This window comes from Heloderma suspectum, chromosome 3 (assembly GCF_057233095.1).
Source record: "Heloderma suspectum isolate Gila_16-S chromosome 3, 16-S_ref, whole genome shotgun sequence".
In the NCBI taxonomy this organism is placed as follows: Eukaryota; Metazoa; Chordata; class Lepidosauria; order Squamata; family Helodermatidae; genus Heloderma; species Heloderma suspectum.
Window position 1 is genome coordinate 173,677,515 of NC_139460.1, and position 24,511 is coordinate 173,702,025.

The following is a 24,511-nucleotide window of genomic DNA, read 5'->3' on the forward strand; positions in this document are numbered from 1 at the left end:
CAATTCTCTGGTAGTTTTCACTGAGGTGTTCTAAATGAAGATAAGATTTGCTAGTTTTTGCTAGTACTGAACTACTAAGATAAACAACAGCTTCTCCATAAGTTAATTAAGGAATGAAGAGTAAATTTACAGGGTCAGTTGCAAGTTGAGTCAAACAGGGATGGCTCCAGGTCTTCATGGGCTCTCTCCCGCCCCCTGCCCCCAGTGCCATCACCAATGCCATTTTATTAGAGCTCCTCCTCCTCTTCACTACAGAACTGGGTTACCAGAGCTGGGGTTCACCCTCCTCCCCTGTAATGCCACCTCCACCATGAACACTTGGGGACGGGGGAAACTTAGCTGTTTTTCAAGAGTGTAACTACCTGAATACTTTAAAAACCCAACTGATTTTTGGAATGAGCCAGAGGGGGCTCACATATCTTTAACTGTTGGAAAAGCTGGCATGCCTGCTTGCCCCCTGACTTGTTTTCCTCCCTTTTAGTTCAACAATGCCCTCTCCAGGACTCAGTTTTGTGAAACCCATTTGTACAACCAGGTCCATAGCGTCATTTGTGCCAGTCCTCGGCTCCCAAATTAAAAAAAATGCCCCCTGAGCTGACACAGCCTGCACTTCCCTCAGCCTTCAGTATGGAACCCCTCCACAACGGAAATTAGGGGTTGGTGCTCCAGGTCCTAGTATGGACCCACCATGAGGCACGTGGCCTGGAACTTGTGTAGTTACCTGGCAGGTGGGAGTTGTGCTACCACTAACTTAAGGCACATTTGCTTTGAATGCGGAAAATCCCAGCTTCAATTCCTGTTGTCTCCAGTTAAACAAAAAATATTTTTTAAAGGCTGCGAAGGACACTTCTGCCAGTCAGACAGCAGACAATACTGGGCTGTAAGGTGGATTCCTGAGCCTTGGAAGGGGAGCAGAGCAGCAGCCTTTTCGGCCTCTCAGTCAGCCATACCACGCCCCTTCTCACGTACCTGGAAGTGGGGCAGGAGGACTTTCCAGGCAGGCCCGATTCTGAGGGGAACGCTCTCTTCTCTCCCCACATTCTCCTGCGCACCCACACGCGCGCGCACAGCCGCTTGAGGAAACGGAGTGGTGGGCGGGCGCGCGCTCTCGCTCTTTTAGGCCAGGCGGCGGCGGCGGCAGGAGGGCCAGAAGCGAAGGGCTGCTTCAGCCGATGGACTAGAGGAGGCTCCAGCGCTGAGGAAGGGACTGGGGTGTCCCTCCGCCTGCCGGCCGCTTGGTCTTCTCGCGCTCCTAGAGGTGGCCATGAAGCCTTTCAAGGGGCAAAACGCAGCCGACGGCAAAGGTGAGTCCAGACGCTCTTTCTCAGTCGGCGTCGCGTCCCGAGGGGGAGTCGCCCCCCCCCCGCATTTACGGAGCCCAGCCGCATGTTTCAAGCTGCCGACATGGGGCTGGCGGGGAGGGTGAGGGGTTCCTGCTCCGCTCGTCCGAACGTTGCCTCGCTCCAGCCAGTGGAACAGACAGGTAATTTTAGACTCTGGCCTGAAGGGTCTTACGTGCGCGCAGGAGCTCTTCAGATTGCTTCGCTTACTTCACAATTTCTTAAGCCAGCCCTGCTGCGCTTGCCCCCCCCCTTCTGAGTGGGGCTCTGGACTAATGCCCCAAATTCCTGCCCCAAAGCGCCCCCCCCCCAGTTTCAGCCCGGTCTCCTTTCCTGCTTCTTCTGGGTGGGTGCTCAGTGCCCCTCTTCACGTCCCCATTTGTGCCTGTTTGTGGGGTTGCAAGTATGCACTTAACAATGAAACGGGGTGGCTGCTGGAATTCATTGATGCCTTCTGAATGCCCGCAAGAAAAGCAGAATTCCCGAATAGCCATTCTCAAGGAACCGCAGGCGGTCTCGTTCTTTGTAGTACACTCTGCCGCCTGCACACACGCGCACCGCAGCCCCCCCCCCCCCCGGCAACGTTGCAGACTCCCCAACCTACGGGCGAACAGTTTGGGAGGGCGATCCATTCCTAAGGAGTGAGGCTGTCCTGCAACTCCGTCTCCCCCTATTTGAGGGGCTTACTAAGAAGAAAGGAGCTGGCTGTTCAGCAGGAACCAAGACATTTCGGTGGACGTTCTGTTTGCTTCTAGATGGAGGACTCCTCACAGCACCAATCAAATAGCACTGTGCAGCTATTCCACCTTTTCCTTATTAACAAAGCAGACCAGGCTTTATTTGCACCTTCGCCTTGCCTCATTCATGGAATTTTAGTGGGGGGCGGGGTGGGGTGTTCAAGACTACATCTTCCACTCCTAGCTATCCTGTGTTTTACCACTACTTCTCCCATCTTTTTTTTTTTTTTCCTTAATGCAGAAAATCCGTTAAGGAGAAAAAGACAGAAGGCACAGTGCCTTCTAATTTGTAGTGCTGGGAATCCTCCAACTGGAAGCACCTCATGTTTAAGGCAGGGCAAATGCACAATAAAAGCCTCCTCTGGTCTGAGGCACCATCTCTTTAGTGTTCCCCTCCTGTATTTTTATGATTTTGGTAGTTGTCCCTGTTAAATCACCACAGTTGGGACTGGGTAGGTGGCCACCTTAAATGTTGCCTACCTGTCTGAATTAGAAATGCACTATGGTTTCAATTTGAGAAAGACTGTAACATGTTAGAGAAAGTTTGACCTGCCAGTGTAACTTTAACCTTCCCCTTTGTCCACCCTTTTCTCACTCCATCTCTGTACATTGCTGTCCCTGTCTTAATTACCCACTGAATTAACTCTTTTGGAGATTTGGGGAATGCATTTTTAAAAAATGTGCTGGTGTGAGTTCCTAGAGTTGCTGGTTTCAGCTCCCACCCCTGCCGCACCCAGTTCCCTAGAAGTTAAATGGAGTAGAGAAGATGCATCTTGACTCCCGTGCGTATGCATGCTTCTTTCACATGGACTCACAATGCACTTGTGTTGCAGCTGTTCTATGTGCATCCACAGTCATTGTGAAACTGAACATTCTATGAAATATTCTGAATTTCAGTTTTGTTTGTTTTTAAAGGAAATCATTAAGATCAACTCACATGCTGTTTTAGAAGCCTTTGCAGGACTGGCTATTGCAAAATAAATGAGCACAAGTCAGAGAAAAGCCCATTACCTTGTGTAATAGTTGGAGTCTGGGGGGTCCTGTAGTGATCCTGTGGATTAGGACTGAGGTGTTGAAGGTATACAAATGTCCCCATTTTCATCTCTGAAATGTGGAAAGGATGTGGTTGGGGTGTTGTATTTGTATGAATTACTCCACAACGGGATCTACAGACTTTTATATATGTTGCGCCTTATAGTAATAAAAAGTGTGGCTAATCCCAAGAATCCTTCTTGGTGTGCACAAGCACTAACTTTTTGGCACTCTGTAGTGAAGGATTCAAACTGCCTAAATATTTAACAACACCTTCAATGGGTAATTATTACAGCCAGTTCTTATTAAAAAGCAACCATCAACCTTTGTAACATATGAACATTTGCCATGTAATTACTTTAAGACAAGAATAACAAATAATAAGTATTGTGTATTATGAATACAGTTGGATTCCTAGAATTTGCAGTGGTTGCTTCTCCAAACAATCTGTGCTCGCACTGTTTGTGGCTTTCAGTGTCATGCCAGCTTTCCCCTCACCCCCTCTTGCTTTGCATAGCATCCAGCCTGATGAAGAGTTCTGAAGAACTTGAAAGTTTGTCACTAGGACTATCTGCTTCTTTACTGGCCCTGACTTATTTTGTGATTGATTGATTGATTGATTGATTATAATTGTTATAGACCACCTTTTGGCCGTACAGCCCTCAAGGCTCTGTACAAAACAAACATTTAAAAAATTAAACAACAAAACCTTCAAAAGAGTAAAACCAGCTTCAGCCCCTAATTACAAATGATCAGATGCTAAGCAGAACAGGAATGTCTTTACTGGCCGCAGGAAACTGAGCAATGAATGGGGCTAATCTTAACCTCCTTAGGGAATAGCCTAGCCTCTTCTTTCAGTGATGACATACAACAGGGCCTCAGATGAAGACTGTAAACTGTAGCAGGTTCATATAGGAGGAGGTGGCCTTTCAGGTTCTTATCTATAAATCCATTTAGGGCTTTATGGGTATGAAACAGCACCTTGATTTGGGCCCAGAAACAATTTGGCTCCCAGCACAACTGATGGAAGACCTATGTAATACGGTCTATAGAGTGCACATCAGAAAGCAATTTCACTGCAGCCTTCTGCAGCAGCTGCAGTTTCCAAACACTTTTCAAGGGCAGCTCCATGTAGAGTATATTACAGTAGCCTAAATGGGATCTGACTAAGGTATGTGTCAGTGTGGCCAGATCCATTTTCTCCAGGAAGGGATACAACTGGCACACCAGCCAAACCAAGGCAAAGGTACTCCAGGCCACAGCCACCACCTGAGCATCCAGGAGCAATGCTGGGTCCAGAAGTATCCTAAAGCTGCACACCTGAAACTTCAGTAGGAGTGCAACCCTATCCACATTGTCTCCTGACCATCAGGACCTCTGTCTTGTCTAGGTTGCACCTCAGCCCACATTCAGTTTATTACTACATCCAGGCAATGGTTCAGGGCTTGCACAACATCCTTAGCATCAGTTGAGAAAGAGAGGTAGAGCTGGGTGTGATCAGTATACTGATGAAACCCAACCACAGATCCCTGGATCACCTGTCCCAGTGGTTTCATATAGATGTTACAAAGCAAAGGGGATAAAACAGCCCTGAGAAATTCCATAGGTCAATAGCCAGGGGGATGAGCAATAATCCCCCAGCAGCATCTTCTGGAAATGTTCAACCAGATAGGATTAGAACCACCATGTAATCCCCCCCCCCACTCTCACCAAAGTGACCAGGGCTATTTCAGACCTCAAACCCAGTTTGGAAAGGGTCCAAGCAACTGGGTTTGAACTGTAATGAACTGGAGTTGCATTGCCACCACCTGCCTCCCCCGCCTTTTTTTTTTTTAAGGGAGATATTGGAATCTAGCACTGAAGATTTTCTTTTCTTGGCACAAAATATAAGAATGACGAGAGAAATTTAATCTGTCGATTTTCTACATGTTGGGCTGCTGTTAAAGATACAGGAGCACAGAGAGTTAAAAAAAAAATTTTTTTAATGATCCAGTTTGTCACACATAGACCTTCCTATAAATCTCTTTGTGCAATTGGAGAAAGAATTGCTCAGTTCACATGTTCATTGGTGGAGTTGAACGGTAATAGGTTATACAGCCAGTGTGCATACATAGCTGGGGAATTTTGTTCTGAATGTCTGTTCTTCGTCCCAGCCCTGCGATGTGTGGAGTGGGAAGTTCAGGGGACTGGAAGTTGCAATTTGAGTGGTATTATATCCATCGGTGGTGGGTAAATTTGTGGAAGAGCTGATGACTCAGTGGGTGGGTTCGCATGTCACTTTAAGCTATGGTGGTTTATAAGCTACTCACAGTAGCTTATTTTGAAAATAAGCCACTGCGATCCCTCACATGACTGGACAATTAAGCCACACAGCTTGATTTATTCCCCCGTCCCTTCCTTTCTCTATAGTCCTCCTGCTTGTCCAGGATGGTAGCTTCTTTTGAGTTGGATGCCATATCCCCCTGAGCCTCGTGCTGAAGCTACCTCACGTTCCTGTCTCTGGTTGGTTGGCTGCTTGCTGGGGGCATCTTCTTGTGTCCTTTGTTTCTGCATCAAAAAGGGGGTGGGGGATCACACTCCTTGAAAGTTTGTAGGAATGAAGTGAAATTTAATATGCGGGGTCTCCTCATGGAGAGCCACCACATGCACTACTGGATAATTATATGACTGCTTGTTCACAGAAAAGTGAGCTGAAACGAACAGTTTACTCCCTTTCCTTTCCCTTCACTTCCCCACCTCTCCTCCTTCCCTTCCCCACTTCTTATTCCTATCCCACAGCACCAATGGCCAAGCCTTTCCCCCCTTGCCAGCAGCAGACAAACAACACAGAAATAAAAGGAAGCTGTTTATTGGCATACAAAACAGCTAATTTGGCTTGGTTAAAAGTGGGCTTGCTTAATGCTACTAAGACACTTTGCACCCAAAAGAGGGTGCCAGCTCTAAACCTTTGCAAGTTTGCAGTGCCGGAGCCAAATTTCATACACAGGTGCCCCTTGTTGGGATGCACCCGCTGCACAATTAATACGCTGCACCGCTCTGCCTCTCCATGGGAAATATGGGGGTTTGACACTTTGGAAGTTTGGAGAGCACACCACCAAGGGAGGGCAGATAGCGACGGAGATGGGCAGAGAGCGCAATCTGTTGCTAGACAGAACTCAGAAACAGATCGCCTGAGAGGAGCAGAGTGTGGCAGCCATTTTGACTGCTCTTGCCAGGCGACTGTAGGTGATGTGCTTCAACCACTCTGGAGCAGTAGAGGAAAAGTCAAGTCATGATGGCGAAAATAAACCTCACTGCGGACTGTGGCTTACCAGGGTGGCTTATTTTGGCTAAATAAACCACCGTGATTGGGAAACGCATGCAGATGACACGCTAAACCATCGTGGCTAATTCGGAGAAATAAACCACCGTGGCGTAATGTGTCATCCGAACCCAGTCTTTTTCTTTTCCTGATGCAGATTTGCTTGTTGATGGCGGAGAGCTGGCTGAGGTACTCTGTGAGTTTGATGCAGTGATTGAAGACTTCTCATCTCCCATAAATGAGCGTCGCTTCCAATACGAAGAGCACCTGGAGCGGATGAAGCGGCGGAGCAGTGCCAGTGTCAGTGACTACAGTGGCATCAGTGACTCTGAGAGTGAGAAATGTGGCACCCTTTGGTTATTCTCTCCCTCTTCCCCTTTTTAAATACAATTTATTTTAAATTTACAATATTGGCATAATCAGTGAAGACAAAATATAGAAAAATATGCCTATCATATCCACAGCAAAGGTGGTCATTTTAGAAAGGGTCCCAACCCTGTGTATAAAGTTTGAAACCCAGTGTTCAGTACTGTTGGTTCCAGAGGTCATGTAGCAGGAAGTTGAACACTGCCACCTTTAATCCCCTGGGATAAGGCACAGTTTCCAATAACTTTTATTGGCAAACTTTGTTTAGTCTTCATCACTTTATATACGAGATAGGCAGAGCTGGCATCAAGGGTAGGCATGTCAAAAGCCCACGCCCCAACAGAAGCCCACTGACAAAAGCCTCCTCCACTGCAACCTGCTTGTTCACCTGCTTCTTGCTCTGTCCCAGACAATGGTAGTAGTGAGGAGGAGATGGAGGACCAGTAGATGCTCACTGGCTCTCTGCCTGTCAAGCAAGCAAGTGGAAGCAATGATGAAAAAGAAGATGAGGAGCAAAAGCAGCTGGTGACAATGGCGGTGAGAAGGCAGACTCACTGAGTGAGGGGGCCTAGTATTTCTTCCCCAAGGGCCCTCCAAAACCTGGAACCAGCACTGGAGATAGGACAGTGTCCAGTACAATGTTGACTTGAAGTGAGCTATTCCAATTTCAACCTCCCAGTCTGTGGTTACTGATGACATTTAAAGGGAACCTGTGTCAGCGTTTGAGTTCTTGAGCCAATTGTTAGTGTATTATATCCTCTGCCCTGCCTATCTTTTGCACCGCTCAGTTCAACGCATTGCTTTTGCTCTAGCTCTAGGTACAGGCAGCTGCTTGAGAGAAATGACTTGCTATTAAAATGTTCATTGCATTGATGAGTTTTGTTGATGAGTAATAATTGTTAAATTGCCCAGAGCAGGATTATTTGCCAGAAATTGTTTTGAGTGTCAGCTGCAGTTCCAGGCCAACAGTCAAGTTTAGACTATGGAGTGCACACTGCTTAAGTGGTAAAATTACTTTTGAGTGTTTACACAGTGATATTTCTTGTTTACTTAAAATGTGTAGACTCATGATAGGCAATTCTCTCTAACTCATCCTTGCTGCAGCCCTGTGAGGTAGATTGCTATTATTCCTGTTTTGGCTTGTGGCAAATAGAGGCCCACTGTGGATGATCATATATGTATTTAATGTTGGTACTTAGCCAGCCCCCCCCCCCAACCATTAGTGCACCACACCCAAGGTGCTCTATCTGCATACAGTCAGATGCTTGTTGTCAGATACTTACCTTGTATCACTTCACCAATATAACTGTGCTAGAGAAGGTATATGTTGGTTCTAGCAGCATCTGGCTTTTTTCTGCTGCTTGGCTGTCCTTTTGCATCATGCTACTTGCTTGACTTTTCCCTTTTGTATCTCTCATCTGTTCTTATTTGATTCAAGAACTTAAAAATATTTTGTCAGATGCACTCTCTGACAGCAAGCTGCCCAGTGCCACTCATGGCAGAACTAGGATTGGAAATCTAGTTCAACTGTATTGTTTATGAACTAATTTGCTCTGAAATTGCTCTGAAAATTTGCCCTGAAATGTTTGCCTAGGGCAATAGACTGCCTTGAGCTGGCTGCTTGTTCACACAACTTTTTCTTGAGTGAGGAATGCTTCTCAAAGCTATTTTTACCTGGCTGAGACATAGACTTCCCCACCCACCAGAAACAAAAACACAGCTTTGTTTTGTATGTCTCTGCCTATATTTTTCATGCTGGCAGTATTTATCATGGTATATCTTGTGTCATTAAAAATGTGCCTGTGAGAGATCAGTCCTAAGGCTGTTGTAATCAGAAGTGTGCCTCAGAAGGCTGTATTTGCTGAGTGTCTGCACTTTTCATCTTTAGTTTAGTTCATCCATTGTTCTCTTCACTCAGTTGTAAAAAAATTATGACAGTCTCAGTTTTTGTTGCTTTGATCAGAGTCATTCTATAGAAAGACTGATGGTCTACAGTGTCTATTTTAAAGTATCAATCCCAAAATTTACCCAGAGACTTGTCTCAAGCCCCTCCCTCAGGTGGCAGCCAGTATGCTGACTCCTAGCCTGAAATCTTATATCCAATTATCTGGGAGTAAGCCCCATTGAGCTCAGTGAGGTTTACTTCTCAGTAGACATGTATATGATTGTGCTGTAAATCTCCATGACTGAGTGGGGAAGCAGTGGGTATCGCTCATGTACTACTTGTGAGATCTCCTTCACAGCATTAAATCCCTCTTAAACTGAAAAGGTAAGTAGGAGACTCTCACCACCAAGACCATTTTCCAGTATATTCATTTACCCTGTTGGGAGAAGCAATATTTCTGGAGAGAGCTCCAGAGTACGGAGCTGGCCTGGTATTGTAGTTGCTTCAGGACATAGTTGTAAAATTGAGGTATGCATCAAATTCTAGTATGAGGGAGGTAGTCAAGAAGATGTCAGACCCAGCTCCAGCTGGGCTGCCCCCATCCTTCCCACCACACAGGACCATCTATTACCATGCTGTAAGGAAAGGAACAGGAGAGTGAGGGATGCTTGCAAAGAAGATATTGGAGCCCTGCTCCTGATCCACCTAAACTCCCCTCTCCCCAGGACCATCTACCACCAACTGCCCTGTGGCAGGGAGAGATGCCAACTCCTATTCTAGTAGGACTGATTGTTTTATTTTGAGTGTTTGGCTCTTGGTGTACCCATTGCATTTTATAAATATTCAAAGCCACTTTCAGGACTGTAGCTGAAAAGCAGTATATAAATCTGCTAAGTATTGTTCTTTTTTCTTTTTGAATGGAGTATATGTAATCAAATAATTAATGCAGCATTTTGCAAGTTAAAATAAGCTTCTGGCTTTTGTAGTTATACAGTGATGTTTGAAATCCTACAGACAAATATCTGGAGAAAGACTTAAATTGCCCTGCCTACCAGCCTGCCTGTCCTTCTCTCACAGCTTTTACTCAGAAAAGTTTCTGTCTCTAACTCATACCTTCCTCCTTGTTTTCAATAACAACATTGTTGAGAAGAGCAACAAAAATCCAAAACAAAACCAGATTTTATGTAGCCTGAAATATTGCCACAAGAAATCATGCAGATTGCAAACATATATGCATAATATGTTGATTTGTACATATTGTATGTGCATATTGAGAGCCGCTTTAGTGTATAGGATTTTGGACTGGTACTTGAGAGACCCAGGCTGTAGTCCCCACTCAGCCATGAAGCTCACTGAGTAACTTTGGGCCAGTCCCTGAGTCTCAGCGTAACCTACCTCACAGACTTGTTGTGGGGATGAAATGGAGTAGAGGAGGACTGTGTATGTCACCTTAAGCTCCTTGGAGGAAAGGCGGGATATAAATGTAACAAAAATAAATAAATTTGTACTAATTTACATAGTGCCCCTTGCATCGCTGGAATGCAGTGGGTCCACCTGTGTGATAATATATTAGCTATGATTAGGCACTAGGCACAGAGGCGATGTCTAGGTCCAGACTAAAGCCACATCTATGGAGTTTGCAGAATGGGATAGTTGAATATGATGTTGGGTTCCTAAGGAGAGTAGATAATTGTAGGGACTCCAGAACTGCAAGACAGGATTTGGTGGGTGGGTGTGACTTGCGTGTGTGTTTACATCTTCATCAGATTTGAGGAGAATGGTTGCTTCTATTAGTTACATGTCCATGCCACTGTGCCTTAGCTTCTTTCTCCCACTGCTTTCTGGAATGACATTATAGAAAAAGGGCAAACCACACACACATGGTTTTTCCCTGACGATAACCTTTTGTAGTGAAATATGAAAGGCACAGCAGGATTCATAGAAAGGGTCTTTATTCTGGGGAAATGCACAGATGCCACAACTTGTCCACTTCCCCTCCTTTGTCCTTTATGACACTCTTTACTATGTTTGCAACTGGGCAAAAGTTATTCCTGGTCAAACATAGGCTTCCCCTCTTTGAATCCAAATTCTCTCCCTCTTATCCCTTCAGTGGAATTCTGATGCCAAATTCATCTCGGTTTCCTTGGTAACACTTAGGCAAAATGTCAGTGTGGGAGAAGCCAGGCCATGAGGGGGCACGTTCCAAAAACACAAATCTGCAGCAACTGCAGCAAAAAAACCTGCTTGACGCTATTTTGTCTGTAAACAACTTTTATTGGAAGGAACAGTAAGCCTCCTTACAAGTACTTTCCTCTGACATCCTGCAAACTCACATTAGCTTCTTCTTGTCTCTCTACTTATGCTTAGCTACATGCCAGCAAAGCTCTCTACTAGCCTAGGGCTAGCTCTTTCTCTTCGTTGAGGATGAGATAGTGAAGTAATCCTCAGCGGTTTCCAGTGGATAACTGGTACTAAGTGTCATAGTGCAAAAACTCCCTTCTTTGCCTCTCCCCGTCTCACCCACTCAGTGTCCTATGTTGCTTGGCTCCTGAGGGCCAAACCAGGTTGTAACAGAATTAACAGCAACAGTGTGAGGACTTCCCCTGTCACTCATGCCAGCACTGACATTTCTCTTGCCTGCAGTGCCAGTGGATCAGCTACCCAGTGAAGAGAACAGTATAATGTGTTGTTTAAAAAGCGCTCTCTTGTCTCAGTGCAACGTTTATTGGTTCCAAATAGGGGGCTTTTTTTACAGCATATCAGAGGGTGAAGTATAATTAGTAGCCTTTATCACTGCTGTTTATAGCAAATATTTGTTTGCATATACTAGAAACAGCTGCATATGTGAGATAAGTAGGTTTCGCTGTTTATCCTTGACCTGTCAAATTTCTGTTTCATCTGAAGCCCCTCACGACAAATCTAAATAGAGCAATAATTGCTATTATAAACAACTGTATTTCATTATTATTATTTTATCCAGTCTTTCTGCAAAGGAGCTCAGGGCAATGTATACGAGTCTTTCAAACCATTTTATCCTTGCAACAACTTTATAAGTTTGGTTAAGATGGGAGATACTGACCAGCTGAAGGTCACCCAGGCACCTTCCTGCAAAGTAGTGCTGTTTTTATTAATTATAAAGACGTAGTTTTGCTGTTATGGTGATATTGCAATATGCCAGAACTTGAACCACCATATCTTACTACTAAATTGTGATTCTTCCTTCCAATAAAGCATTTATTGCTACTGAGGTTGCTTTTTGGAATATGGTTGTGTAAATGTCATAGACCCCAATGAATATTGCCTGTGACCATAAATTATCCAATTGTATTCTTTCTGTTCCTGTTGAGGATCACACAAAGGAAGAAATATGGCTGTCCTTTGCTGTGGATAAGCAACGAGTAGAGCCAAGAGAGCTGTTTTGCCTATAGAGTGTGTGTGTGTATGTGTGTGTGTGTGTGTGTGTGTGTGTGTTGCCTCTTTTCAATGTGCAGGGTGTGTGTTTGCTGGTTTGTTCTTTTTGGTAGCCATTTTGTGAGAACACCTACAACATTCTTTCAAAATTCTAAATGGGCCCACTGGCCCAAAAAGGTTGGGGACCTGTGTTAAATTACATGGGAGATAAAACAGAGTCCTCTGGAACCCTGTAGCATAACAGGCAAAGGGTAAAGCATTAATTCCCCAGTACCATCATCTGGAACTGACCATCCAAGAAGGAGTGGAACCACTGTAACTCCCAATATAGGAGGAATACTCTCCCTTCCTCTCTCTTGGCAGAGGTCTTTCCAGGGGATGGTTTTTAACATCTGCATGAAACCACTGGTGGATGACACATCAGTTCTACCTATTTTCATCTACTAATCCCAGGAAGGCTGTGGAACTCTTGAACAGGTGTTGAGGCAGTTTTGGGATCAATGAGCATGAACTAACTGAAACTTCATCCAGACAAGATGGAACACAGTGTGTAGACTAACCTGGGCAGAGGCATTCAACCTGTTCTCATTGTGCTTGCACTCCCTCTGAAAGACCTCTTGGACTCTATGCTATCTATGGAAGCAGAGGGGGCAGCTATAGATAGGAGCAGGGCTGATTTTAGGGGGGCCAAGTGGGAGTTCGCCTAAGACGCCAAGAGATCCAGGGCACTAAACCACCTCCAGGCAGGCAGCAGCAGTAATGGCCAGAGAAGGCTTGGCATTCAGTAAAGCAAAGTTCAGGCTGCAGCCACATGCCATTTTAAATCACAATATCTTCCCTAGTATGAGAGGCAGCAAGCTGAACCAATCATGTGCTGAACTTTGTGGTGTGCACAGCCAATGAGGGCACTGGAGCAGTTAGAGGCCTGCCCTCCTTGCCGCTCCAGGGCTGTTATTGGCTGTGTGTCTCCAAAGCAGTGTCTGACTGGTTCAGCTCACTGCCATTCTCACATTAGGGAAAATTTTGTGATTAAAAAAGGGGTGTGGCTGCAGCCTAGACTAGATGATGCAGCGCTTTCCTTTACTGTGTGCCAAGTCTTGCCTGGCCACTATTGCTGTCTGCATGGGGATGGTTTACTCCACAGCCCTCCCACCTGCTCCCACTGCTGGTAAAGGGGCTGCAGGCTCTGGTCTGAAGAAGCTCCATGTCCGGCCCACAGAGGCTTGTGCCGCCTCTGCAGGCCCTGCCCCTCCATAAGCCTTGCCCCTACTGGACATTGGGGAGGAGGCAGGGAGAAGGGTCCTAACTGTCACCTCCTGGGTAATTGCAGGGTTTCCTGCTGCTGCTTCGCTGTGTGTGGGCTTTCATGGTCAGGGAACACCTACACGCACTGAAGCTGAGCAAGCCAAGGCCCCCTTGCTCCTCTGTCCTGAATCTCCCACCATTCAGCTTTAGTGGATGAATCCAGGTTCTAGTACTATAACAGAGGGAGAAAAAACCTCTCCCTATCCAGTTTCCACTTTTATACACGTTGGCTCTGGCTCTGCTCTGCTGCCTCGGCTTTGCTCAGAGCGAGAGGGTACTTGGATGTAATTGTGTAAACTGTCTATATCCCACACAGACTGACCAAGGCTTCAACAGAGTACTCAGGGCCCTCCGAAATCCATCAGAGTCTATTAGTCTCCAGGGCTGGTCCATTGTAAAGGCCCCCCACCCTTGCAGGGGAAAACTTCTAAACCTCAGTTGGAAGCAATCCAGCCATGACAAGAGGACAGACGTTAAATTCTCCACTTTCAGATCACCATATTCCTGCTTGGTTGAGAAAACTAAAACTCGGCTGTCCTGCTACATACATTGAGCCAACCATTGTCCCCATGGTTGGCATAGTGTCTATGAAGTCCAAAGCTGCCCCAGATTCTTGGCCTTGGTGTGAATACTGAGCTCCCCCAGAACAATAATTCTGAGAGATCTCAACAGCAAAACCAAGACCATCTCTTGGAGACTAGCAGAATCCCTAGTCTGGCTGAGTGATAAAATCACTCAGGTTTGGTACTCAAATGGACAGGAAACCTAGAGAGAGAGAGATGGAATTCTTATAGATAACAGCAACACCCGCCACCAAGCCTCGAGCTTATGGTGGTGTGCACAGAAGGGCATAGCTGGCAGAGATTATCTCCTCCCTGTTCCCCACCCAGATATTGGTAATATACAGTTGTGGTCCCTTCATTCACAATGAAATCAGGAATGGGAGAGATTTTATTTTTGACCAGCCTGGCATTCAAGAGGCCCCAGGGCAAGCTGGTAAATCTACTGGAAATTATCCAGTTGGAGGGGGAAACCAGAATGGGGGGGAGCACAAAAAGTCTAATCATGCTTCTCCTTAACTAGCCTGTTAGCCCCCCAACACATATCTGACCGTGACCACTCTAATGGGGGCATCCCGAACCATCACCACCCCAGGTTGTCCAAAGATTTTCTGAGGCACATGCCAATATTTCGCCAGCATAAAACAATATAACACAACTTTTAAAACCCCAGGGAACAAACAAGCAGATAATTTACCCAGCCCCAAAAGTCAGCCAGGTGTTGCTTGGCAGTGGGGTGGGCCCTCCTGCTGGTTAAGCTGTTCTGTGTGCTGCCTTAGTGTGGTAGCTAACCGGGGATAATTCTTGCCTTCCCCTTCTACTGTCCTGTACAATTTTCTTTAAATGCTGTGAAAAAAACTTTTTTGTGAAGTCCTGCTGTGAAAAATAAATAGGGTATCTATGAGACTTTTTAAAAAGTTTTAGAAGATAGATTCACACTACATGTTGAAATTCTCAGCTGCTAGTTTATCTGAGTCTTTCCCTAGCACTTCCTGAATGGGAATCGGAGTGTATTTGGTTGCTTCAAAACAGAAGCTCCCCCCTTCCCTGCCCTGTGCTGATGGAAGAACAAATGGCTTGGCAGCAAACCTAAAGTGGAATAGCAGCATCTTCAGAAGAGACAAGTTGTGTATGATTTAGCACAACAAATTGGAATTGGCACAGCCTCTGTGTGGTTTTACTAATCCCAGTGCAGCTAACGCCTAAGAAATCCATCTGGAAATGCCTAACTTGTGCCAGCCAGAGTGATGTGTATCTGTTTCTATGTGTATAAACATGTCAAAGCAGCATGCTGGCGCTGGGAACAGAAAGCTGCTGATGTGAAAAGGTGAAAGACTCTTATGGATTCTGTGGTGATTTGGTAACTCCTGGAAAAACTTTCAGCTCAAGCTGACGGTGTGTGATGTTAGAAGTCACAGGATCATAGCAATGCTGGAAAGTGGAGGTCCTCATTGTTTGGTTCTGTTTAGCTTCAGAACCTATACCGATTGGGTTCGAGACACTCTAGTGGGTAACCAGGCCAAGTCCAAATAGGCAAGCATCACTGCAGGCTTCGAACTTGATTGAAATGTATGAAATGCTTTATTTAAGAAGATTACAAAATCCGATAATCAGAATGGTGGTTCCATGAGCATAATTCAGAAACTTTTGTTGAGGTTACATTTTCTCTCACCGCTGCTAATGTAACAAATTTGAGATTAACAAAAAGGATTGTAGTCGGGGGGGGGGGAACTGGCACTACAGAGGTAGCAAACAAGATAGCTAATTGGGCTGGTAGCATTGTTTGAATTACAGCTATGCAGGGACACACCCCCAACCCGCCTTGGAGGCCACTTTGGGGGGGGTACCCTGCTTCAGCCTCTGGAGCTGAAGCGGGATTCAGATGGCCAAATCCTGCTCCCCCCCTGAACAACCCTGCTGTGCCACGCGAGCCCCCAGCTCCTTACCAGTGGTGGCAGCTCTCTGTATTTCTAGAAATAGATCCTGTGCAAATGGCTGTCATCAAGCTGTCAAGTACGCAATATTAATGCCAACTCCCTGGAAGAAGAAGATGGCTGCCAGTGCACATCCCAAGGGTCCAGGTAAGGGGCTGGGAGCTGGACAGCAGCAGTGGTGCATCCGGGCTTCCAGATTGCTCTGAAGTGCTTTGGAGCGACCCAACCCACTTTGTGCCCGCTCTGCCCCGCCTCGGAGGCAGCCCAAAGTGCCTCACTTCGGCTTGGAGTTCGGGCTGAAGAGGTGCACAGCCCTAGTGTGAATAATATGGCATAACATACTCCTGCATTCTACTTGCATTTCAAAGCTAAACTAAAATATGCTAAATAATGTAACATCCACTTGAAACCTCTTCCTGCACACTGCTTAAATGTGGAAAAGCTAATCTAAAGCATTACTATGTTTCTCTAGGCATGTAAAAGGTGAAGTTTCAAATGTAAGTAGTTCAGGATAGAAACTAAAGTTAATTCATCCATAGTTACCCAGGCCCCTTGGTCCGAAGATCAAGCAAAGATCAGAAGCAGGTGAAACTGAGGACAAGACAGGAAATATACCTGTCAAGTGTCTGTCAGCCTAACTGCATGTGCTTTTACGCTCTTGTTCTGGTCTGAGTTGGGGACTTACAGCAGTGACGGGACCAGTCAGAAATGAGCTGGCCTCCTGTCCCACGTTTTACCCCCCACTTTATTCTAGGCATCTCTCTGGGTGTTCTAAGAAGTTCCTTTATCAGGGTATCTTATCTAGTGAGTACAGTATCTTACCAATTATTGAGCTGGCACATTTCCCACTGGTACATCTTCTTTAAACTCAGTCATCCCAGCCATTATTTCTGCTATTGTTGTGATTTCCCTGAACCAGGAGGTGTCAGGAACATTCTGGGTCTTCTTACCAGTACAGGTGCCAATGACGAGCTACTAAGCACAGTCCTTTTTTGTAGTTGGTATCTGAGCATGCATTGAAGCTCTGTTTTTCTTCTTATCGACAGTGGTGAGGTCTTGATCCAAACAACCTTTGTTCTTTCTCTGACCTTGCAGAAGGCAAAATAAAAGCATAACAAATTGCATTGTATTTTTTCAGTGCAAGCCCTTTTTACAGCCTTTAGTTCAGAGATTTTATAATCCCGTGATATCAAACATCAGAAATCAAAAAGTCCAGTCTTCTTACATTTGAGTCTGAGGTATTCTTTAAATATGAGTCTGAACCATCCTCCAGGTCTCCACATGAATCTCCTCCAGACTCCTTACCAACCCATTTGATTATTTCAGGACCAGGTTAGCCATTTGCAGCTTCTTTAGGACCCAGTCAACAATATTATGCAACCTTTTCAGTACCAGATTGACTATGATAACTATGGAGGTCTCCCTGTTTGTCAATGGCCCCACACACTCTGCAGAACACACATGGGACTTGATGTTCTACATTGGCCATTGGTTATAACAGTAATCAGGATTTAGGTGGAATATCCACTAACTAGATTACCTTTGCATGGCACATATTTCAGGGACTTGTTGTGACCGTATCATAACCTTGCTAAGGCATGGATTTCAGGGGCTTGTACCCTCTGCAGGATGGATGCATGAAGATGGTCCAGTCCTGGAGACTTAGGGATCCTATTGAATTCCAAAATGCTCTGGAGGATTTAGCTAGTTCTGCTGACCTCCTGTCTTAGGCCTGGATGATTAATGGAACGAACAACCAGTCTGAATCTTAGACACAATTGACACAATCCCTAGTACTTTCTTCCTCAACAGAGGAGTTAAGTCTCTCCATGACTTAATATTTCTTTATTTCTTTGTTACATTTCTATACTGTCCAGTAGCCGAAATTCTCTGGGTGGTTCACAACAATTAAAACCATAAAATATAACATAAAATATAATTTAAAAGTTTAAAACTACAGTACAAAATAAAAATAATAGCCAAATAGAATGTAGCAGCAATGCAGAGATTTAAAATACAGCACCAGATTTAAAATAAAAATTGAAAAACTAAAATGCCTGCGTTGTGAAAGCTCATTCCACAACCAGGGTGCCACAACAGAAAATACCCTCTTGAAAATACCCTCTTAATAGCTACCCACCTCACTTCCTTTGGCAGGGGCTTCTGGAGAAGGACCACTGAAGATGAACTTAGGGTCCAAGCAGGTGTATATGGGAGGAGCTGTTAATACCAGCACTTTGATCAGGAAACAGACTAGTAGCCAGTGCAGATGGAAAAGTAGTGGCATAATATGATCACATTGGCCAGTCTCCATTAACAATCTTGCTGCCCTATTTGGACTAAACCATCTGAACAATTTTAGACCCATCTCATTGTATTTAGGCACAGTAATCATGTGGGAAATGGCAAGGTAGTTCCTCAGGTTCTGGAAATAAATTATCTAGACCCTCGTCAATTGGGGTCTCAAAAATGTATAATTGAGACTCTTTTGGTGACTTTGTGTGAACTTTATTAGAAATCAGCAGAGGGAATGTAGCCCCCTGGGATTTCTCGACATCCACTCTCTAGAGTTCTTTCCTTCATGATATTAGATTTGCCACCTAGTTTTTCTTACTGTTTTAGATTTGCCACATAGTTTTGCTTATCAGGCGCAACCTTTTTTATTTAGCAATGCATTTGGTGCTATTCACTGAGTGTATTGGATATTTTTAACCTATGAAGCAATATATGGTGCTGATGGTAGTTTCAGTCTGACTATTTTATTGTGAAAGTTTTAGATGTGATTTGTACATCAATCCTATTTTGGAAGAGCAACTAAGAAATGTTATGAATAAAAGGACTGGGGACATCTTGTGCTGGTATAGACAATGCATTTTAGAATAAGAAGCTAAAGCAAGTGAAGGAGAGTATTGTGAACCTTCCAAGCTTTCTTGCAATTAACCATTTCAAAAGAGGGCAACTTAGAGATCCCCTACATTCAGGGGCTTTAAATCCTATATGGGGCTTTGTTTTGGGATATGGGAAAATATGGTGAAATGTAGGTAATGTCAAGTTCCTAAGGTTTTAACACCTGCAGCATCCCTAAGAGTAGAATTAGAGGAATTGCTACCTACTAGGACATGTAAAAAACCCGTTACATACTGGCTTTGGAATGCCTCCTATGGAAGTCCGCAGCCAGCACAGTTTTAAAGAACTCTTCAATAAATTAAGGTTGACTTTTGTATTGCCAGCAAATCCTGGATAGAATTTGATACATTTCTTACTGCCAAGAACTTAATTAAATCTAGACTGGAAGATAAAGTGAGACATGATCTGGCAGTTGTCTATTCATGTGATTTTCTCAATGATATAAGATATTTAAAGATGAGCATAAATTAGGGAGGTACTGTGACACTTTAACTTATTGACTTCTGAGGATGGAGTTTGAAACTTAAGGTTTCAATCAGTGTTTCCTGAACTCATGAATGGAGATAATTGAACATAAGCATTCAGTCAGGTTTTTATCTGTGATACAGGAATGGAAGAGGATTTACCTTGCTCAGCTAGTGGCATCTTTTGGTGAAGGCCCTGCATATATTGGGGTGAAGACAGCTTAGCCCAGGGGTCCCCAATGTTTTTGGACTCATGGGCACATTTGGGAATTTGAGAAACTGCTGTGGACACCACCACAAAATGCCTAATCAGTGGATTGCCACTTTGGTGTCTACCTGTTGCGTACATGAATCTTAGGCTGCATCTTATTCATCAAAAGCTTTTGTTTCATCTCTGTTGGACACCACAACATCTCGTTAATAACAGATTGTCTAATTGGGCTAATTGCAGGAGGTGCAATACAGCTAATATTTCTTTTAAACATATGTTTTGGCAATGTCAGTAGTTGCTTATTTTGGGGAGGAGGTATTACACAGGGGGGAAAAACAGTCTTTAATATTCATTGAGCAGGGGGTTGGACTCGATGGTCTTATCAGCCCCTTCGAACCCTTCTATTCTACGATTCTATGATATACATGCTGTTTTAAATTATTTACCTGCTTCATGGAAATTAACAAATAGTCAGCGTAAATGGATTCTCAGTGCCCTTTGACAGCTAAAAGACTGATATTACAACACTGTAAGGATGAACACCTCCTAAAATATAAGGTCTTCAAACCACTGCAACACTTTCAAGCTTTGAAAGGGTGGCATATAGACACCATCTTCAAATGGATACTTATTTGGATATTGGGTCCAGTTTTGTTGAAGCCTATGTATAATTGCTAGAAGGAGGAAAGAAAAGGTTCCTCTTGTGCAAGCACCGAGTCATTACTGACCCCTAGAGGGACGCCGTTTTTCCTGGCAGACTGGGTGGTTTGCCATTGCTGTCCCCAGTCCAACTGCTAGAAGGTTGTATGATTTTCATATGTAGTCATTGCTATGGATATATACAAATCCATGTATGCATATTTTAAAAAGGGAAATAAAGGTTTTTGCAGATACCTGCGGGTGCCACATTGGGGACCCTTCATTTGCACTGTTGGAGGTACTGCCTGCAGGCACCATGTTGGCTTAGCCCTTGGTAGATTATCTTGTATGGATTTTACAATACAAATTATATTGTGTTTGTGATATTCTGGTTTTAGTTTCATATTTCTGAAGGCTAGTTGATACTAATTTAAACTTTGGGGTGAGCTACATGCATTTTTACAAAATGCTTATTAAAATATTTTTCCTGTGGCCTTTCATCTGAACAATTAATAAATGATTCTGATACTGACAATAGGTATTCCATAGCCCAGATTTAACTGGGGATATTTTGACACTGGTTGCCAATGTACACTGTGTAATTTAATCTCATATATGTATTCCAACTTGAGACCTAAGTGTCATTTGCACATAAGCATCCTGCAGGCTTGCTTGCATCTCTGCAGTGATTGATCCCACTGTTCGTGGTAAAGTGCAACGTAGTAACAAATGAACTGCACTCTCTTAATTTAGATATGCTTCAGGAAAATGCCTCTGACTGAAGAGTAAAGCCAATTTTGTAAGATAAGCACAAAATTATGTGTTCTTTAAAAAAAAAATCTACCACTTTCTTCCTCAGAAAGGCCCTAGACTAGATTGAAAACTGGGATTTATTTAGTCCACATTCTTAGATGAGAATCAGAGAGGGTAAAGGCTCTGATTATACTTTTTAATCATGGGACAGTTAGTCAGGCTGGCCTGATCTCAATTGTGCTGTTGATGATTTTGTTATTGTTTTGTATTCTTTTAACTATTGGTATTTTATTATTTTAACTGTTTGTAATCCACCAAGAGAACATTTGTTACTGGGCAGATTAAAAATGTAATAAATAAATAAATTTAGCACAATTTACATTTAAACAAAATAGAAACTACAATCCCCATGGTCCACTAATTGTGTTTTAAGATTTAGAAAGCAAGACTACATTTGCAGAAATATTTAGGCACATCTAATTAGTGTTCGCCAACAAAGAAATTTCAAAGGGAGATTTCAGCATGAAACTGCTAAAATAGAATTTATAAGGTATTTGATTCTATGCATTAGGGCAAAATGGGGAACCTCCAGCCTGCAGGCCAGATACTACCCAGGGGCTTCACAGCAGGGAAGAGCTCTTGTTTCTGATCAGCTGCTGACTGGGGATAAGAGCTTCTTCCCTGCAGGGGAGTGGATAGAACCTGGGGAAGAAGCTGCTGAATGATTCAGTCCTGCTTACCTCTGAGTAGACATGCAGAATATTGCCCTGAGTACTTGTGAGTAGACATACTGCTCAGACTTGCATCTGAGTAGACATTCAGAGGCTTGGTATTTGGGTGCTATTTGAAAGTGCTGCCGAGTGATTAGCAGGACACACAACCTTTTTGGGTCAGTGAACACACACAGAATTTTGGGAGAATGTAATGGGTGCTCTCAAAAAATGGTTGCTGCGGGTGGGGGGCTTGTCTATTCATAAAATGGTTGCCATAGAGGGCATGCTTGGTTACAAAACAAACATTTTCCAGAAGGCAAATGGTGAGACTAGAAGAAAAGTAACTTGCTCAAGAACCTAAGTACAAGGCAGAGGTGAGGTCTGAGCTTCAAAATGCAAAACTATTCTTTTGAACCCAAGTAAAGACAGTCCTGGAGGCAGGAAATATGGCAGCCTCCCAATTAAAATAATGTTTTAAAATCTTAAAAGGGGGGCAGAAGGGGCAGTGGGTCTGTCCAAGGGAGAGTGTCTGCGGGCACATTCGTGCACACGAGTGCCACATTGACAATCCCAGGATTAGGCCGTGAATAGAGACAATGATTTCTTTCCTGTTAATTAACTTAGCAATACTAAGATACTTACATTCTCAGGAATTATTGACATAGAGAATAGTCACTGTCCTTCTTTTCAAGCCCACCAAGAGGGAGGGTACAGGTGAATCTGCAGTGTCTGAGCTTTCATTTAAAGAAAGTCTCTAGCCCCTATTGAGGAGAGATACAAATCAAAATGTACAGGCATCGTTCTAACCAATTGCTTTCTGAGAAATGAGCCTTCTCCTGTCTTTCATTGTTTTTAGCCAATGAGTGAGATCACAGATGTGATTGTTTAGGGAAGCTGTGCTATAGAAAACAATTTAGAGTGACACATGTACCATTGTCTGGAGAAGGTACTTCCTGGTTCGTTTTGAAACTATATTTTGGTCTTTCCTGGTGGAGAAGTGTTGCCCAGAAAAACATCGTTATTTTTTTCCTGAGTTAGTAAATATAAAAAATAAACCTGTCATTGAAAATAAAGTCCATCATTAGTATATCCATGATACAGCAGGGAGGGTACTGAGGCTGAGAGAGTTATATTGGCCCTGCAAAGTAGCCCAGTGTTGTTATACCTCTATTGCGGGGGGGGGGGGGGGCTGAGAGAGAAAGTCATGAATGACAGCCCTGCAGTGTAGTACAGTGTTGTTGTTCAATCTTTTGGCATGTTGGGGTTTCTGGGGGCAGGGAATGCAGTTGAGTGGGGGGTGTTATGTTGATTGTAGCAGCAATATGGGATGAGAAGGAAGTGATTAATTGCTTTCCCACCCATGAGGGAGAAAATAGAGGAAATCTTCTGGATGGGTGGTTGCTGCTGGTATAAGCATCCATGTCGAAGGTTCAAAGCCTTTTTGGTGAAAAAAAATAAAAAGTGACTGTTTGACCTTTGTTAACATTGCTATAGTTGTTATGAGGTATAAACAAATAAGAAGGGCTCCATCCACATACAGCATATTAGACCCAGAAAATCCTGTTGGCACCTCTACTTATTCTACATACAGTTAAGCTCTAATTGAATAGTCACATACTGTACCATTTGAATTTCTTTACTATTTGATCCCAACATTTACATTTTTCCCCTCTGCACACATTCCTGAGAAGGGAGGACAACACTTCTGCTGAAGTGGACTCTAGTCCACAGAAGCTTATGCCATTATAAATGTGTTCCACAAGGCTCGTCCTTGTTTCTAAACTGTGTTAAGTGCAACTCTTCCTTAACATAAAAAGTGTCTTGCTCGATCAGACCAGGCTACTTAGAATCCAGCATTCTTGGCAAGAATCCTTGCACTACATGGCCCATCAGAAATTGGCCAGTGGCCATGAGCTACTTTCTGCTTCCCCCCTCCCCCCCCAGTAGTAATTAGTGTCATTTACTGTTATTGCTGGGAGCATCTGAAAACCCCACCCAAATGTCCTAATCTGAAAACATATTGTTCAAGTGCTTGGGATGGAGTTTGCAGACTGCAGTGTCAGTACCACGACCTTACCACAACTTTATAGCCGATGCAGGCATATGTTGACCTGCTGCTGTAAAGCTGAGGAGTAAGGTGCGCCTTCTAGAATAAATGTATTATTTAGAAATGGTTGGACAGTGATCCCTTTTCTGATGTAATGGGAAAGTCTGAGAGTTTCACCTTTCTCTCTGCTCCCCCCTCCCGCCCCAGTTTATTTGTGTAGTAACGAACTGGTTAAGAGGCTGTCCTATATTTAAGTGGAGCTCTTGAGGTTTGACTGCTAAGTCTGGAAAAGAAATAACTAGAGCTAACCATGAATTATTTTGCTTGCCAAGTTAAGCATCCTTCCTTCTCAACTTCAAACCCTTCATTAAGTAGGTTTTGCTTTGGCTTAAACGCACTGAATCTGCTCAGGAATCTGAATTCAAAGACCTGGGCTTGACAATAATTTTCTTAGAACTTTTTGCAGTCTGATCCACATACTTCAGCACAATTGGTGCAAGGGGTCATATGGTGGCAGCACCTGGCACCGGAATTTCTGTGCCATCTCTGCTGATTCTAGGAACCCAATCCCTATGTGGGCATTAGCTGCAATATTGGCACATAGGTCCAAGAAGGTCAGAGAGAGTGGGAGAGAAGCAGCATAGAGTTCAAAAGCTAACTCTTCTGTGTGATATCGGAGTACATTCAGCTGCTTACATTTTTTTGTGATACAGTCTCAGGCATATTCAGAGATCTCTTTTGGAAGATAGGTGCTGCATATTTCTGTGGTCTGGATAGTTAAAATTGTAATGAAGAAAGCTATCTATCCAAAGCAGATAATGCCATTTAGGTCTATATGGGGTGCATAAAGCAAAGCACAGCTGAGGGATATCATTCAGCTACTGCTGAAGCTGATTTTCCGAGGAA

General features: G+C 43.9%; 1 protein-coding gene across 1 annotated transcript in view; it reads left to right on the forward strand.

Annotated features, from left to right (window-relative positions):
• Positions 1 to 1,118: 1,118 nt before the first annotated feature.
• Positions 1,119 to 24,511, forward strand: part of RGCC (regulator of cell cycle) — a 31,012-nt gene continuing 7,619 nt past the window's right edge. The window contains exons 1-2 of the mRNA XM_084844916.1: positions 1,119 to 1,304; positions 6,568 to 6,744. Of these exons, the coding sequence (XP_084701042.1) occupies positions 1,265 to 1,304; positions 6,568 to 6,744 (217 nt within the window). The 5' untranslated portion in view covers positions 1,119 to 1,264. The remainder of the gene's footprint in view (positions 1,305 to 6,567; positions 6,745 to 24,511) is intronic.